The sequence below is a fragment of the Panthera tigris genome, chromosome A2, assembly GCF_018350195.1.
Source record: "Panthera tigris isolate Pti1 chromosome A2, P.tigris_Pti1_mat1.1, whole genome shotgun sequence".
NCBI classification, from domain to species: domain Eukaryota; kingdom Metazoa; phylum Chordata; class Mammalia; order Carnivora; family Felidae; genus Panthera; species Panthera tigris.
The window spans coordinates 10,672,993-10,688,674 of NC_056661.1; the positions used below are offsets into that span (position 1 = coordinate 10,672,993).

The 15,682-nt window shown below is 40.7% G+C and overlaps 1 protein-coding gene across 1 annotated transcript; it reads left to right on the forward strand.

Moving 5' to 3' along the window:
* Positions 1 to 9,010: 9,010 nt before the first annotated feature.
* Positions 9,011 to 14,794, forward strand: LOC122236379 (olfactory receptor 7A17-like). Its single transcript, XM_042977306.1, has 2 exons — positions 9,011 to 9,039; positions 13,693 to 14,794. The coding sequence occupies exon 2, from the start codon at positions 13,710 to 13,712 to the stop codon at positions 14,676 to 14,678; it is 969 nt and encodes a 322-aa protein (XP_042833240.1). The 5' UTR covers positions 9,011 to 9,039; positions 13,693 to 13,709; the 3' UTR covers positions 14,679 to 14,794.
* The last annotated feature ends 888 nt before the right edge of the window (positions 14,795 to 15,682 follow it).

Sequence of the window (15,682 nt, forward strand, 5' to 3'; positions counted from 1 at the left end):
TTTTGTTCTTAACAATGAAAACTGATCATTTAAAAATATAATGTGGGTGGTGCCTGAGTGGTTCAGTCAGTTAAGCGTCCAACTTGAGCTCAGGTCATGATCTCACAGTCTGTGAGTTCAAGCCCTGCATCAGGCTCTGTGCTGACAACTCAGAGCCTGGAGCCTGCTTCAGATTCTGTGTCCCCCTCTTTTTCTGCCTCTCCCGCGCCTTGTGCTCTCTCTCTCTCATCTCAAAGATGAGTAAACATTTTTTAAAAAATTAAAAAAATATAATGTGGTAACTCTGAGAATCATATATTTCCCCCCTTCTCCAGGCATTATTTTTATTGACGTATAGTTTACATACAGTGTTATATTAATTTGAGGTGTACAATGAATAACTTCAACAATTTATACATTGTTCAATACTTATGGAGATAAGTGTACTCTTAATCCCTTTATCTTTTTAAGTATTGTTTAAAAACATTTTTATCTCAGAGACAGAGAGAGCACAAGATGGGGAGAGGGGCAGAAGGAGGGGGGGGGAGAGAGAGAGAGAGAGAGAGAGAAACAGAGAGAGAGAGAGAGAGAGAGAGAGAGAATCTTAAGCAGGCTGCACCCTCTGTGCGAGGCCCAACGCAGGGCTGTATCCCATGACCCTGGAATCATGACCTGAGCTGAAATCAAGAGGCAGTCGTTCAACCAACTGAACCACCCAGGCACCCATTAATCTCTTTTATCTATCTCATCCACCCACCCCACCCCCTTCCTTCTGGGAACCACTAATATTTTCTCTGTATTTCAGAGTCTTTTTTAAAAATATATATTTTTTAAGGGGCACTAAGGAACCTACTCCTGAAATCATTGTTGCCCTATATGCTAACTAATTTGAATGTAAATTTATTTATTTATTTATTTATTTATTTATTTATTTATTTTAGAATTTATTGTCAAATTGGTTTCCATACAACACCCAGTGCTCATCCCAACAGGTGCCCTCCTCAATGCCTATCACCCACCCTTCCCTCCCTCCCACCCCCCATCAGCCCTCAGTTTGTTCTCAGTTTTTAAGAGTCTCTTATGGTTTGGCTCCCTCCCTCTCTAACTTTTTTTTTCCTTCTCCTCCCCCATGGTCTTCTGTTAAGTTTCTCAGGATCCACATAAGAGTGAAAACATACGGTATCTGTCTTTCTCTGTATGACTTGTTTCACTTAGCATAACACTCTCCAGTTCCATCCACGTTGCTACAAAAGGCCATATTTCATTCTTTCTCATTGCCAAGTAGGATTCCATTGTGTATATAAACCACAATTTCTTTATCCATTTGTCAGTTGATGGACATTTAAGCCCTTTCCATAATTTGGCCATTGTTGAAAGTACTGCTCTAAACATTGGGGTACAAGTGCCCCTATGCATCAGCACTCCTGGATCCCTTGGGTAAATTCCTAGCAGTGCTATTGCTGGGTCATAGGGTAGATCTATTTTTAATTTTTTGAGGAACCTCCACACTGTTTTCCAGAGTGGCGGCACCAGTTTGCATTCCCACCAACAGTGCAAGAGGGTTCCCGTTTCTCTAAATCCTCACCAGTATCTATAGTCTCCTGGTTTGTTCATTTTAGCCACTCTGACTGGCGTGAGGTGATATCTCAGTGTGGTTTTAATTTGTATTTCCCTGAGGAGGAGTGACGTTGAGCATCTTTTCATGTGCCTGTTGGCCATCTGGATGTCTTCTTTAGAAAAGTGTCTATTCATGTCTTCTGCCCATTTCTTCACTGGGTTATTTGTTTTTCAGGTGTGGAGTTTGGTGAGTTCTTTATAGATTTTGGATACTAGCCCTTTGTCTGATATATCGTTTTCAAACATCTTTCCCCATTCCATCGGTTGCCTTTTAGTTTTGTTGATTGTTTCCTTTGCAGTCTTCTGTACTTCTTTAAAACTGTTTAGACCTCTCATTAAATTCTACTGCATGGATTTAAAAAAAAATTAATGTTTATTCATTTTTTGAGAGAGAGAGGGAGGGAGAGAGAGAGAGAGGAAGGCCAGAGACAGAGGGAGACATAGAATCAGAAGCAGGCTCCAGGCTCTGAGCCGTGTGCACAGAGCCTGATGCTTGGCATGAACCCAGGAATTGGGAGATCATGACCTGAACCAAAGATGGACACTCAACCAACTGAGACCCCCAGGGGCTCCCATTTCATGTATTTTTAGAAACATATAAATAATATAGCAAATTGAATACTTAAAATGGGATAGGAGACAGGGAGTAAATGTGAAATGCTTCTTCTGTGGGTTGAAAACAGGTACCTGTTAGAGTATCTGCTTTTGGAGGAAAATCATTGAACATGCCAGAATCTATAGATGAGTTTCCAGGGTTTTATGCCAATTCACCTTGGCAAGTGATCATATCTCTAAGAGCAGAGCCACCGGGAACCCTGTGTGATTAGCTTACAATAATCCACATTCAGTATGCAATCTGTAGTTTCCCCTCACACAGTCCTAACCATAAATTAAGTGTGAAGGTAACAGAAATTGCAGCTCCTGCTGTTTCAGGCCTTGATGGTGTCAACCTTGGTGATTCTCCCAGGGATGCATTATTACTTTTCTCTTAATATTTGGTAGGCGGCAGCACTGTCTTGTGATTTCCCTCAGCACCTCCTACCGTAATAGGCTCTTCACAGATTTCACGCACAATAAGGCTACTCTGCCTATTGCCACCTCCATCTTTTCTAATGTTGCACCCCAGGAATTAGCAGTGAGATCAGGATACACTTATGGACCTAACCTGTGCTGTGTGAGACAGAGTAAGACGAATGTCTCCTTATCACCTGATGCCAGAGTCCCCCACTTGGATTGTAGGCGATAATGGTAATTCCCTATTACCTGATTCACAGTTTTCCAGCTGAAAGTTCACAGGTCTTTTCAAACACTAGTAGGCAGATAAATGTTCATGGAATGATATCTCAAATGCACAGACAAAAAGAAACAGGGAAAGCAAGAAGAAAGGCAGAAAATAAAAACAAAGGAATAAGAAGAAAGCTTCTTTATAGCATTTGCCAATTTCCATGGTATAGTTGCTCTCATATTGCCCAATATCAAGGCGCCAATTTTGGTTCAGACCACGGTCCCCATGAACCATTATAAGCTAGCCAGCGCCATCATCTCAGAGCCTCTGGGTTGTGTTTGGAGGAAAATGTAAACATTTGTTGTCATTTTACAGCCTTCCATCAGGTGTAAATGGTCCCATCAATTGAGGATCTGGGTCAGTGAACAGTCTCAGGACTGATAGTCAGAGATTATGACCCCTTATTGTGGTGACTCAGGTCAATCTTGTCTTCATGATTATTAGAGGTGGATTTTTTTTTTTTAGTTACACAAATCAGATGTGCCCTTGGTGAGCTGCCCATCAATTCTGTCTCTTGGAGACACCCTGATGAATTTGTCATTTCTAAAAATCCCTGTGGCCTCACCAATTTGGATGAAAATAATGAACTCTTACATGCACTATGAATAGCATACCTCAAATGGTGTTGGACTGCTGCTGACATGGCCTCTGGCAGTTCAGGAGGGGCTGAAGTCAGGACAAAGGCATTTCAATTTCAGCATGTCCGTGGTAAGTCTGTCATATGGAGGGCAAGCTCTGTAGAGCTTGTGAGGGAAGACTTTAGGTGCTTCCCAAGGTAGTTCTCAATGACCTTATGAATTTTATGTCATCTGAAACCTCAGTTTTGGTATACTTTGGGGTTGAGACATTGAATCACACAAGATAAACATATCACGATGCCCTTGTCTCCTTGTATTTTGGATTCCTTCCTCTACGTCATATTAAGCTATTTATGGCACTGAAATTCTTTTTTTTTTTTTAAAGTTTATTCATTTACTTTGAGAGAGAGAAAGAAGTAGCTGGGTTGGGATAGAAAGAGGGAGAGTGAGAAAATCCTAAGCAGGCTCCATACTGCCAGTGAAGAGCCCAATGTGGGGCTGGAACTCAGGAACCTGGCCTCAGGTCAGATCATGACCTGAGCCAAAATCTAGAGTCAGATGCCTAACCAACTGAACCACCAGGCACCCCTGAAATTCTTTTAGAACATGTCACTCTTTTAAAATTCTTTTTTGTTAGGGTAAAGTCTATATAAAATTTATTATTTTGAACACTTTGAGATATACTTATGTGGCATTAAGTATTTTCTCTCTGTTGAGCAACCACCACCTCTATCAATCTCCAGAACTTTCTCATTGTCTCAAACTGAACCTTTGTGTCCTTGAAATACTATATCCGCATTGCCCCTTAGCCCAGCCCCTGTCTCCCACCCTCCTACCTTCTCTCTCTAAAACCGAGTACTCTAGATACCTCACGTAGATGTCACTGTGTGAAACTGGTCCTTTTGTGTCTGGCTTCTGACACTTAGCCTTGTGTTTGAGAGTTTCACCCATGTTGTAGACTATGCCAGAATTCCGTTCATTGTAAAGGCTGAATGCTGTCCCACTGTCTGCGTTCACGACACTTCGTTTATCTGTGAGTTTGTTGATGGACATTTGGGTTGTCTCCACATTTTCATTACTGTGAATAATCTGTTATGAAAACTGGTGTAGAAATATGTGTTTTGCTCCCTGCTTTACATTCTTTTGGGGTGTTTAAGTGGGTATATAAACAGAAGGAAAACTACTGCATCGAATGAAATTCTACATTTTATTCTCATCAGCAAAGCACAACGGAGTTCCAGTTTCTTCACCTCCTCACCAACACTCATTTTCTGTTTTGGTTTTACAACAGCCATCCTAGTGTGTGTGGCGTGGTATCACGCTATGGTTTTTATTTGCATTTCTGTAGTGATTAGTCATGTTGTGCATCGTTCATGTGCTAAGTAGCCATTGCTATAAATTCTTGAGTCCATTGCCTTTTTTTGTTTTTCAAAATTAGTTTTAGTTTTTTTATAAATGTATTTTTTATTTTTTAACTTTGTTTATTCTGAGAGAAAGAGAGAGAGAGAGAGAGAGAGAGAGAGAGAGAGATCACACGAGCATGAGGAGGGGAGCGGCAGAGAGAGAGGGAGAGAGAGAATCCCAAGCAGGCTCCATGCAGTCAGTGCAGAGCCAGACGTGGGGCTCGAACTCACAAACTGTGAGATCATGGCCGAGCTGAAACCAAGAGTCAGACATTTAACCGACAGAAGCAACCAGGCTCCCCATTAGTTTTACTTTTTTAAAAATTTATTTAAAAGTTTTATTTCCTATGTAGTTAACATACAGTGTAATATCAGTTTCAGGTGTATAAGGTAGTGCTTCAACACCTCCATGAAACACCCAGTGCTCATCACAGCAAATGCACTGCTTGATCCCCATCACCTATTTCCCCCATCTCCTCCTTTCCCCTCTGGGAACCATAAGCTTCTCCTCGCTCTCTTTTCCTCTTGTACTCATTTGTTTTGTTTCTTAAATTCTGCATATGAGTGAGGTCATGTGGTATTTGTCTTTCTCTACCTGACTTATTTTGCTCAACGTTATACTCACTGACTCCATCCAAGTTGTTGCGAATGGGAAGACATCATTCATTTTTATGGGTGAGTAGTATTCCATTGTACGTCTATACCAGATTTTTATCCATTCATCTTATCAATGGACACGTCGGCTGCTTCCATTATTTGGCTACTGTAAGTGATAGCGCTAAAAACATAGAAGTGCATTTATCCCTTCGAATGAGTGTTTTGTATTTTGGGGGGTAATGACCCAGTAGTGTGATTACTGGATTGTAGGGTACCTCTGTTGTTTTTCTTCCAAGAGTTTATTTAAGTGCAAGTTAGTTACCATAGAGTACACTATTAGTTTCTGGAGTAGAATTTAGTGATTCGTTGTCTGCATAGAATACACGGTGCTCATCGCAACAGGTGCCTCCCTTAATGCCCATCACCCATCTAGTCTCTCCCCCATCCACCTCTCTTCCAGCAACTCTCTTTTGTTCTCTGTGGTTAAGAGTCTCTTATGGTTTGCTGCTCTCTATGTTTTTATCTCCTATTAGTTTTCTCTCCCTTTCCCTGTTTGTCTGTTCTGTTTCTTAAATTCCACATATAAATGATATCGTATGAAATTTGTCTTTCTCTGACTTATTTTGCGTGGCACAATACATGCTAGTTCCATCCATGTCATTTCAAATGGCAAGATTTCATTCTTTATGACGGTGAGGCAACAAATGCCCTTCTATTTTTCACTTTTTGAGGAATCTTCATACTGTTTTCCACAGTAGCTGCAGCAGTTTGCCTTCCCACCATCAGTGCAAGAGGTTCCCCTTTCTCCACATCCTCATGGGCAGTATTTTTTTAAAATATATATTGTAAAAGTTTGTATTATGGAAGTATTGATTCACTGTATTGTACACCTGAAACTAATATGACACTGTGTGTTAACTAACAGGTATTTAAATAAGTTTTGCCTTAAAAAAAAAAGTTTAAAGAGAGAGAGCATGTAAGTGGGATAGAGGGGCGAGGGAGAGAGAGAATCCCAAGCAGGCTCCCTGCACAGCACAGAGCCTGACACAGGGCTCGATCCAAGAATCCTGGGTCGTGATCCAAGCCCAAATCTAGTGCAGACGTTCAACCGACTGAGACACCAATTTGCCCCAGCGCCACCTTTTTAAAATTGAGTTGGGTTTTTTTTTTTCAAGAATTCTTGAAATTCTGTACACAGTTTGGATATTAATCTTTTATCAGGTGTGTGATTCAGCAATAATTTCTCCATTTTGCGGTTGCCTTTTCATTTGGAAATAGTGCCCTTCAGGCACAAATATTTTGATTTTGCTGATGTAATTGTTTCTCTAGCTGCCTGTGTCTTTGATGTTATATCCAAGAAATCTTTGTCAAATCCAGAGTCACAAAGATGTATCTGTATGTTTTCTTCTAAGTGTTTATTTACAGTTTTATATCTTATGTTTATTTTTTATTTTTTTAATATAATTTATTGTCAAATTGGTTTCCATACAACACCCGGTGCTCATCCAAGTGCCCTCCTCAATGCCCATCACCCACTTTCCCCTCTCCCCTACCCCCCATCAACCCTCAGTCCATTCTCAGTATCCAGGCCTCTTATGGTTTGCCTCGCTCCCTTTCTGTAACTTTTTTTTCCCTTCCCCTCCCCCATGGTCTTCTGTCAAGTTTCTCAAGATCTTATGTTTAGATCTGGGACCCATTTGGAGTCCCGTTTGTAGATGTGGAAAGAAGGGTCGCCTTCCTCATTTTGCACGTGGATATCCAGTTTTCCATCACATTTGCTTCAAAGGACTGCCTATATATCATTGAAATATGCTGCAGTCTTGTCAAAAGTCATTTAGTAGTATGTATAAGGATTTATTTCTGGGCTGCCTCCTATTTCATTGAGTTATATATCTATTTTTCTTGTTGTTGTGAAAGCTGGTCATTTAAAAATTAAAATGTGGTAACTCCTCTGAGTATTATATTTTCTTCCTTACCCAACCATTATTTTTATTGAAGTATACTTTACAGACAGAGCTATATGAATTTCAGATGCACAATGTAATGCATCAGCAATTCTATATACTGTTCAGTGCTCATGGGGATAAGTGTACCCTTAATTCCCTTTATCTCTCACCCAACTGTAGCCACCTTTTCTGACAACCACCAGTTTGTTCTCCGTGTTAAAAGTCTGGTTTTGTTGTTTCTCCTTTTTTCCATGTTTGCTCATTTGTTTTGATTCTTACATTCCACACAGGAGTGAAATCAAATGGTGTTTGTCTTTCTCTGACGGACTCATTTCCCTGAGCACCATACCTTCTAGGTCCTTCCAAGTCGCAAACTGACATAATGCTTATTACTTTTTTACTCTTCAATGGGGTTCATTGATTCCCTATTTTTCCATCTACACTTTTCTTAGGGTATTGTAGTAGCAACAGTCTGTCTAACATTGTTGCAGCATGAGTTTTTCACAGGGAGAGCTTGGTCCTGGACATCCCGTCATGAGATCTGCACTGACTTTCAGATATTTTCCTAAATACGTGTCAAGCTGAGAGCCAAAATATCAGCATCTCTGCTCTCTGAATGCTGTCTAATGGCTCAGGGTAATTTTTGACTTGTCATTCTTGCCTTCTGATTGTTGGTAGCAAGTATGAAGTATTTCCCTCATTGGCTGCCGGGCTTCATCTTGGAGTGCCCTTACCACCTTCACCCACATGAAGACTCGGGACAATTAGTGGCTTGTTTGTGCTCCCTTCACCCATCTCTTCCGGAAGAGGTGACTATGTTGGTCTTCTCTTCGTCAGGTGTCAGTGCCTCTTCAACTTAGCACTTTCATTTATCTTTTTTTCTCACTCTGTTGAGACTGTGAGCTCCTCAAGAGAAGAGACCATTTCTTACAACTTTCATCCTTGCCAGGATGTAGTTTAGTGCCTAGTGTAAAGCAACTGCTAATGAAGAGTTAGTAAGATGCTTAAGGAAGCAAATGGTTGAGTGATATTAAACAGACATTGCCCACAATGAAGGAGAAAGGAGAAGGAGGAGAAAAGGAGAGACACTGTGGAGGCTGGGAGTTCCACGATTGTGAGCCAACAGAATGGGTACAGATGGGAGAAAGAAAAGAGTGAAGGAACACAGAATTCTCTGAATAAAGAATTGTATACTTATGACGGGGTGCTCTGACTTATTGGCGAGAATGTCTAAAGATAGTGGATCTCCTTTTGAGATAAGAGAGTTTAATGGCATAAGAGACATTCAGGGAATTCCAGGCTGTGTTCCAACACTGGGATGAGTTTGCATTCTGTTTTTCTCTCCTAGCTCCAGAGACCCTAGGCTCATAAGGGAAAGAGAGACAAAAGATTATTTCTTTAATGAGACTCATGGGAGTTTATTCCCTGCAGGTACAGAAATTGAAAATGCCTTTGCCGCACCCAGGAAGTAGACTCCTGTAATCTCTGATGATATGATCACATAGCCGTGTTCTAGAGCCTTCACGAGTGGGGCCATGTCTCTTCCCTTCCTGGGGACATAACTTCCAACCACATCTCTCATCCATGGGAGAGACGGGGTCATTGATCTCCCGCTGTTCTGTGCTAACATCTGGGTGAGTCAGGGCATCTTTAGAAGGACTGCGTAAATGTGTTATGGTGGGAGGGACCTTTTGTATCTGTAGTTACTTTGGGGACATCAACAGGGACAATGAGTTAAGGAGAATTTTGATGCCAAGTCCTGCCCATTAAGGCTTTGATTCTGGAGGGCAACTCTGGATACACTAGACCATCTCTCCCTGATCTGGCTCCTCCATAACACATGTCCTCCCCCTAACGTTGTCTCTTTATTTTATTTGTAATTGTTTTCATGAAAGACCACTCTTTCACAGGAGTCAGTGAAGGCTTTGCGTAGAAGCTTATAGGTGCTGAGCCTTAAAGGGTTGTTGGGGATTTTTCATGGAGACAAGGGAGGTGAGAAGTCCAGGAAGAAAGAGCAGAGAAGGAAATTTAGAGATTAAGTAGAGTGGGAGTTGTGCTGCTGGAATTAGAAATACTTCTTACTGTCTAACCAACAGTCAGGAGCAGGTGCAAAGTGAACCCAAATGAACCTGGCTGGGTAGGCAATAGTCAGATTAAGAGACAATCTTACATTTTGGCTACAAGGTCGAAATTGAAATCTGAAATTGTGAAGTGTCAGTGCCGTTTTTATGTCAGGGGACAGCTATGACAAGGTCTTGTCTATGGAAAAATGACCCAGGTTATTGTGAGGAAGAAACTATTGCTGCATTCAGAGTGGGAGAGTGTTATTGAGGGATAGAAACAGCACCAGGCACAGAATGGGTCTCGGAGGGGTGGAAATCGTGAATCCAGAAATTCAGATGAATTTTTTCATTCATTCTTAAATGTTTACTAGAAACAATGCAGATACCGTATAGTCATCATTTCATTGAAACATTTCAAAAACTGTACGTGGTATGATTATTTAATGTTACTGATGGGAAGAGTTCCTGACAGCAGCGACACTGGTCATACAGGGCACCTATGAGACTCTTTGGGACAATCTCAGAACACGGTGTTTCCAAAGATTTTTTAAATTCAATAATAATCTTAACTTTAATCGGCTTTCATATTTGAACAGTGGTACATGTACAAAACAAACTTGCTGTGATTTTTCAGACGGTTCTCATCAGCTCCTTTCCAGTTTCTCCTGTTATGAACACATCCTCTCTCTTACACATGTTACTTTTAATCGTCCTATCCGTTGACCTTCCACATGCAGTGACTTTTTCCTCAGTCTTCCTTTGTTCTTGAAGCAATTGATAGTGCTAAGAGTACTGGTCAGGCATTCCGTAAGTCTTTTGGACTTGCCTTATTATTCTTTCTTTTCATGAGAAGACTGGGACGTGGATGTTGGACAAGAAGACTAGAGAGGGAAAGAGGCATGTTCATTTCCTGACATCAAGGGTACACGTTATCAGCATGACTATTTCTCATTGGTGTTGATATCGATGTCCTGGCTGACACGGGATTTGTCAGATTTGCCTTTCCCCTTTCTTTCCATCCTGTCCTCCTGTAGGAAATTTCTACGCACAACCCCATCTTTAAGTAGTGGTAGTTATCGCACACCTCCTTAAGTGTAGAATATTTCTGTAAATCATTGGTTTTCTTCTATGCTCAAGATTGTGTCTTCCATATTTTTTTCAATTATTTACATTATATACTCTGTGTTATACCCCAATACTACTTTATTTTGTTGCTCACATGGTTTCAGCTGTGGCAATGGAGAGCTCCTTCAGTTACTGATATGTCCCTTTGGCATGTCTCCATCATTCTTGGCTTTTGGGGGGTAGCATTTCATTACTGTCTTACAGGAAAAGACGCTTCAGCTTCACCTTCAGCTTACTGTACTTTCCTCCAGAGCTCTACAGTCAGTCATTTCTGCAAGGAGCCCTGTTTTATTTTGTTGGATCATGGGATGAGGTTCAAGAGATTGGTACCTGCTGTGCTTGTTGCTACCGGGGTCTCCATATCCCCTCAACTGACCTGGCAAAGACACATGAGTGTTTACTACTCTGTGTATATGCAGACATCCATACATGTGTCTATATGTAACCCTCTGTATTTTTATATGAGCTGAAGCAGTTCATACTGATGGCTCCAAAACTAATTTATCACCAAAGGATCATAAGAGCTACACCACCTTGCTTACATGTAAAATGACACAACAAATGTGATACCTCATTCCCACCATTTACTATCCATTTCCTTATATGTTCAATTTCAGTTCACATGTGCAGGAGTATCAGCATTGCTAACAATTTCTGGATACACTTTAACAAGTATGGTGCTGGAGACCCATGGGGGAGGGGACGGAAGAAAAAGAGGTTAGAGTGGGAGAGAGCCAAAGCATAAGAGACTCTTAAAAACTGAGAACAAACCGAGGGTTGATGGGGGGTGGGAGGGAGGGGAGGGTGGGTGATGGGTATTGAGGAGGGCACCTTTGGGGATGAGCACTGGGTGTTGTATGGAAACCAATTTGACCATAAATTTCATAAGTTAAAAAAAAAAAAACAAGTATGGTGCAGCACCTGTGTGCAATTTCTTTCAAGTCCAGTTTTACACTCTTCTCTTTTCCCAGATCTTGCCTCTCTTCACATTTTTTTGCTTCACATTTTTTGTTTCACTGAGAATGTGTCATGCAATTGTAATACAGTTAGATTGTTTATTTTCACTTGGTGCACTCCATTCTAGGATTCCATCGGCCCCCTGAGTTTTATGTTTGCATTGACTTATATTCCGCAACTTTACTGAATTCGTTTATTACTCTAACAGTTGTTCTGGTTTTTAATGTCTTTTTTTAGTAACACCACCTTTTGTGAAGAGGAATCATATTACTTCTTCCATTCTGATTTTGATGCCTTTTATTTCCTTCTTTTTCTTTCTTTTCTTTTTTCTTTTTTTGGCTAGTTGCTCTGTCTGGAACAGGCAATGCCACGTTGCATAAAAGGTATGAAAACAAACATGTCGTCTTGCCTTATCTTAAGGGTCGCTCTCAGTGTTTCACTACTGAGAATGATTTTAGAGGTGGGTTTTCAAATGACCTATTTTGTGTTGTGGAATCTTCCTTCCATTCTTAGTTTTTGAATGCTGTTACTATTAAGGAGCGCTCCACTTTTATTTTATTTTACCATCAGTTTTATTTACCATCAGTTGATATAATCATGTGCTTTTGTCCTTCATTCTGTTAACGTGTTGTACTGCACTGAAGGAGAGTTATTAATTAAACCATCCTTGCCTTCCAAGTATAAATCCCACTTGGTCATGATGCAAAATCCTTTCCTACACTATGATCAAAAGCCTGCTATGCTTAAATAAGTTCTCATCAATATTTCATGGGAATATTGCTCTGTAGTCTTTTTTCTTGCAATGGCTTTTCATGGCTTTGGTATCAGTGCAATGCTTACCTGATAGAATAAAGTATGAAATATTTCCCTTTGAAGACTTTGAGAAAGACTGGTGTTAATTCTTTTAATTCTGTGTGGTTCTAGTGGTCCTTAGCCATGACCAGTACTTTGGAATGCCTACATTACAAAGTGCAATTCTCCTAGGAGAAAGGAGCTCTTTGACTTATGGTGTAGCCTGTCCTCTGCTTTCTAAAAAGATGTGCTTCAGCTACAAGAGTATACGGTACCACAATAATGAAGAACTCTGTCTCTCTCCCTACCCACACTCATGTGTGTGTGTGTGTGTGAGTGTGTATGTGTGTATAGTGCAAAGAAAATTTATTAGTGAAGTACACACCCATAAAACATTTATAGAAAGATGAAGCTGTCTTATGCAATAGAAAATGCAGAAATTAGACCAACTGGACCCAGAGTAAAGGTAGAGAGAAAGACAGAGAATTATGCAGGAATGAATTATGTTCCATTTGTATACATTACATAAAATGTATCCTGTTGTAGACAGACATCATATATAACATATACATATAAAAATGATGGTGAACTGTGGTGTCCATTGCCTTAGAATGTTTCCACAGATGCAGAAGGCTTTGAGCTCTTCTCTCTGTTATTTGCATCCAACTCCTACTCCTGTTGTGTTACCCGCTCTGCTCACAACATTCTTTTTGATGTTGCCTGATGCTTTCATGTGAGCTCTTGATTCAAGTTCTTTCCACATGTGATTTCTCTGCCTTAAGTGTTTTTTTTTTTTTTCAAAGATATCTGCACGGTTCATATATTTCTTAGTTTTCCAGCTCAGAAGCTCCTGATCGCACATGATACAAAGGCAGCTTTCCCTTCCACCTAGGACAACGTTGTCCTGAATTATTTTACCTGTTAGTTGTAACCACCACTTGAAACGTCATTTATTACTTTATTAATATTCTATTCCTCCTGTGAGACACACACATCTTAGACTCAGTCTTGTTAAGGTAAAACACACATCACTACTTTTTGCTATGCTTTAAACAACACTTGTCACAGTATAATTTGTAAATTTTGTTGGGTCAAAAAAAAAGGTCTCAGGAAATTTATGGAGGAGAACATTGCTTTGAAAAATTGTTTTGATTCAGAACAAGAATTGCAAACAGTTTCAGACTCATGGAAAACATGGAACATTCAGATTCTCTGAAATTTTCTGGTACCTATTCAAGAATGGTAGGGAATGTATAATGATTAATGGGTGAAGTATGTTGAAAACACAGCATTTCTTTCGATTCTGTGATCACTGCCTGTGCCTTTACAATGCTCTTGTCTCTGTTCCAGCTGTTTTCACCAGACACATGGAAGGAAGAAATCAAACCCGTGTTACAGAATTTATCCTCTTGGGACTCTCAGATGAGGGGGAGCTGCAGTCACTGCTCTTTTGGCCGTTCCTGTCCATGTACCTGGTCACCTTCACTGGGAACCTGCTCATGATCCTGGCCATTATCACAGACTCCCACCTCCACACGCCCATGTACTTCTTCCTCTCCAACCTGTCCTTTTCAGACATCTGTTTCACCTCCACCACCGTCCCAAAGATGCTGCTGAACATCCAGACGCAGAGTAGAGTGATCTCCTACAAAGGTTGTCTCAGCCAGATGTACTTTTTCATGATTTTTGGAGTATTAGACACCTTCCTCTTGACCGTGATGGCCTATGACCGGTTTGTGGCCATCTGTCACCCACTGCACTACATGGTCATCATGAATCCCAAGTTCTGTGGCATCCTGCTCTTGGGATCCTGGGTATTGAGTATTTTTAACTCTTTATTACATGACTTACTGATTTTGCGACTCTCTTTTTGCACAGATCTGGAAATCTTTCACTTTTTCTGTGAACTTAATCAGGTGATCCAACTTGCTTGCTCTGATACCTTCCTCAATGACCTGGCAGTGTATCTGGCAGGTGGACTTCTGGGTGTTGTTCCACTCACTGGCATCCTTTCCTCTTACTCTAGAATTGTCACTTCCATTTTGAGAATTTCATCAGTGAGGGGCAAATATAAAGCATTTTCCACGTGTGGGTCTCACCTCTTAGTGGTCTCTTTGTTCTATGCTACAGGCCTTGGGGTGTATCTGAGTTCTGCTGCTGCACAAAACTCCAGGACTAGTGCCATAGCCTCAGTCATGTACACAGTGGTGACACCCATGCTGAACCCCTTCATCTATGGCCTGAGGAACAGAGACATCAAGCAAGCCCTGGGAAAGCCCTTTAGCAGAGGGACGTTCTCAGCATATAAGATGCTTTGTTTCAGGATAAAGACTTGAGTAACAGGGCTCCAAACCCTCGAAAACCTAGATCATGATATTTGTATCAGTTCATAGATTGACAAACTGCAGTCTATCTTTTTACAGTATTTGATTGATAGAAGTTTTTCATACATTACGAGCAACTATTTCTTCTGTCATTTTTAGTGTTTATTTATTTATTTTGAGAAAGAGAGCAGGAATGGGTGTGGAGGGACAGAGGGGTTGAAGGAATATCCCAAGCCACGTCTATCCTATCAGCACAGAGCCTGAAGTGGGGCTCAATGCCACAATTTGTAAGATCTTGACCTGAACCAAATCAAGAGTTGGACACTTAACTGACTGAGCCACCCACGCACCCCTGCCATAAAATATTTAATAAAGGAAATTAGGTGCATATTAAATGACAGGAAAAGGCAAAGGAATGAGGGTATGCTGTTATTCCTGCCAGGGGAAGGCATCTACCCCTAAGGGTATTATCTGCTTTAGGAAAAAGGAAATTTGTTATACCCAAGTCATACCAAGTATGAAAGTTTATGTTAACCACTCTAGGAAAAGGTCATATCTGGAACTGGAATCAACATGAAATTAACTCTATAACAACTCATATTTAGTCTGCAAGATCTAATTTTCTTCAACACAGTTGAAAACAGAAGTTCATTGAGGATAAAAATAGAAATCACAACCCATGATTCTTCAATTACTTTGTCACTGATCTACGTGATTCCCCCCGGCAGGCATTACTGGATTTCTACTAATGTTTTGATAGGCGGGACCATCCTCAGGATATATTCCTTGTCAGTTCCTACCATAATAGTCCTCATTTATAGATCACAAAAGCAAGGTGGGTATTCTGTCAGTGGCCAACTTTGTCATCTCTAAATATGCATCTCAGAAAGTGGGTATGAATAACAGAATAAATTTGTGGACTTGCCATGGTCTTTGTGAGACAGAGTAAGTGAACTCCTTCATTCACCACGCAACCTTTATGCCACCACTTTGATTGGGAAGCTGCAATGGCATTT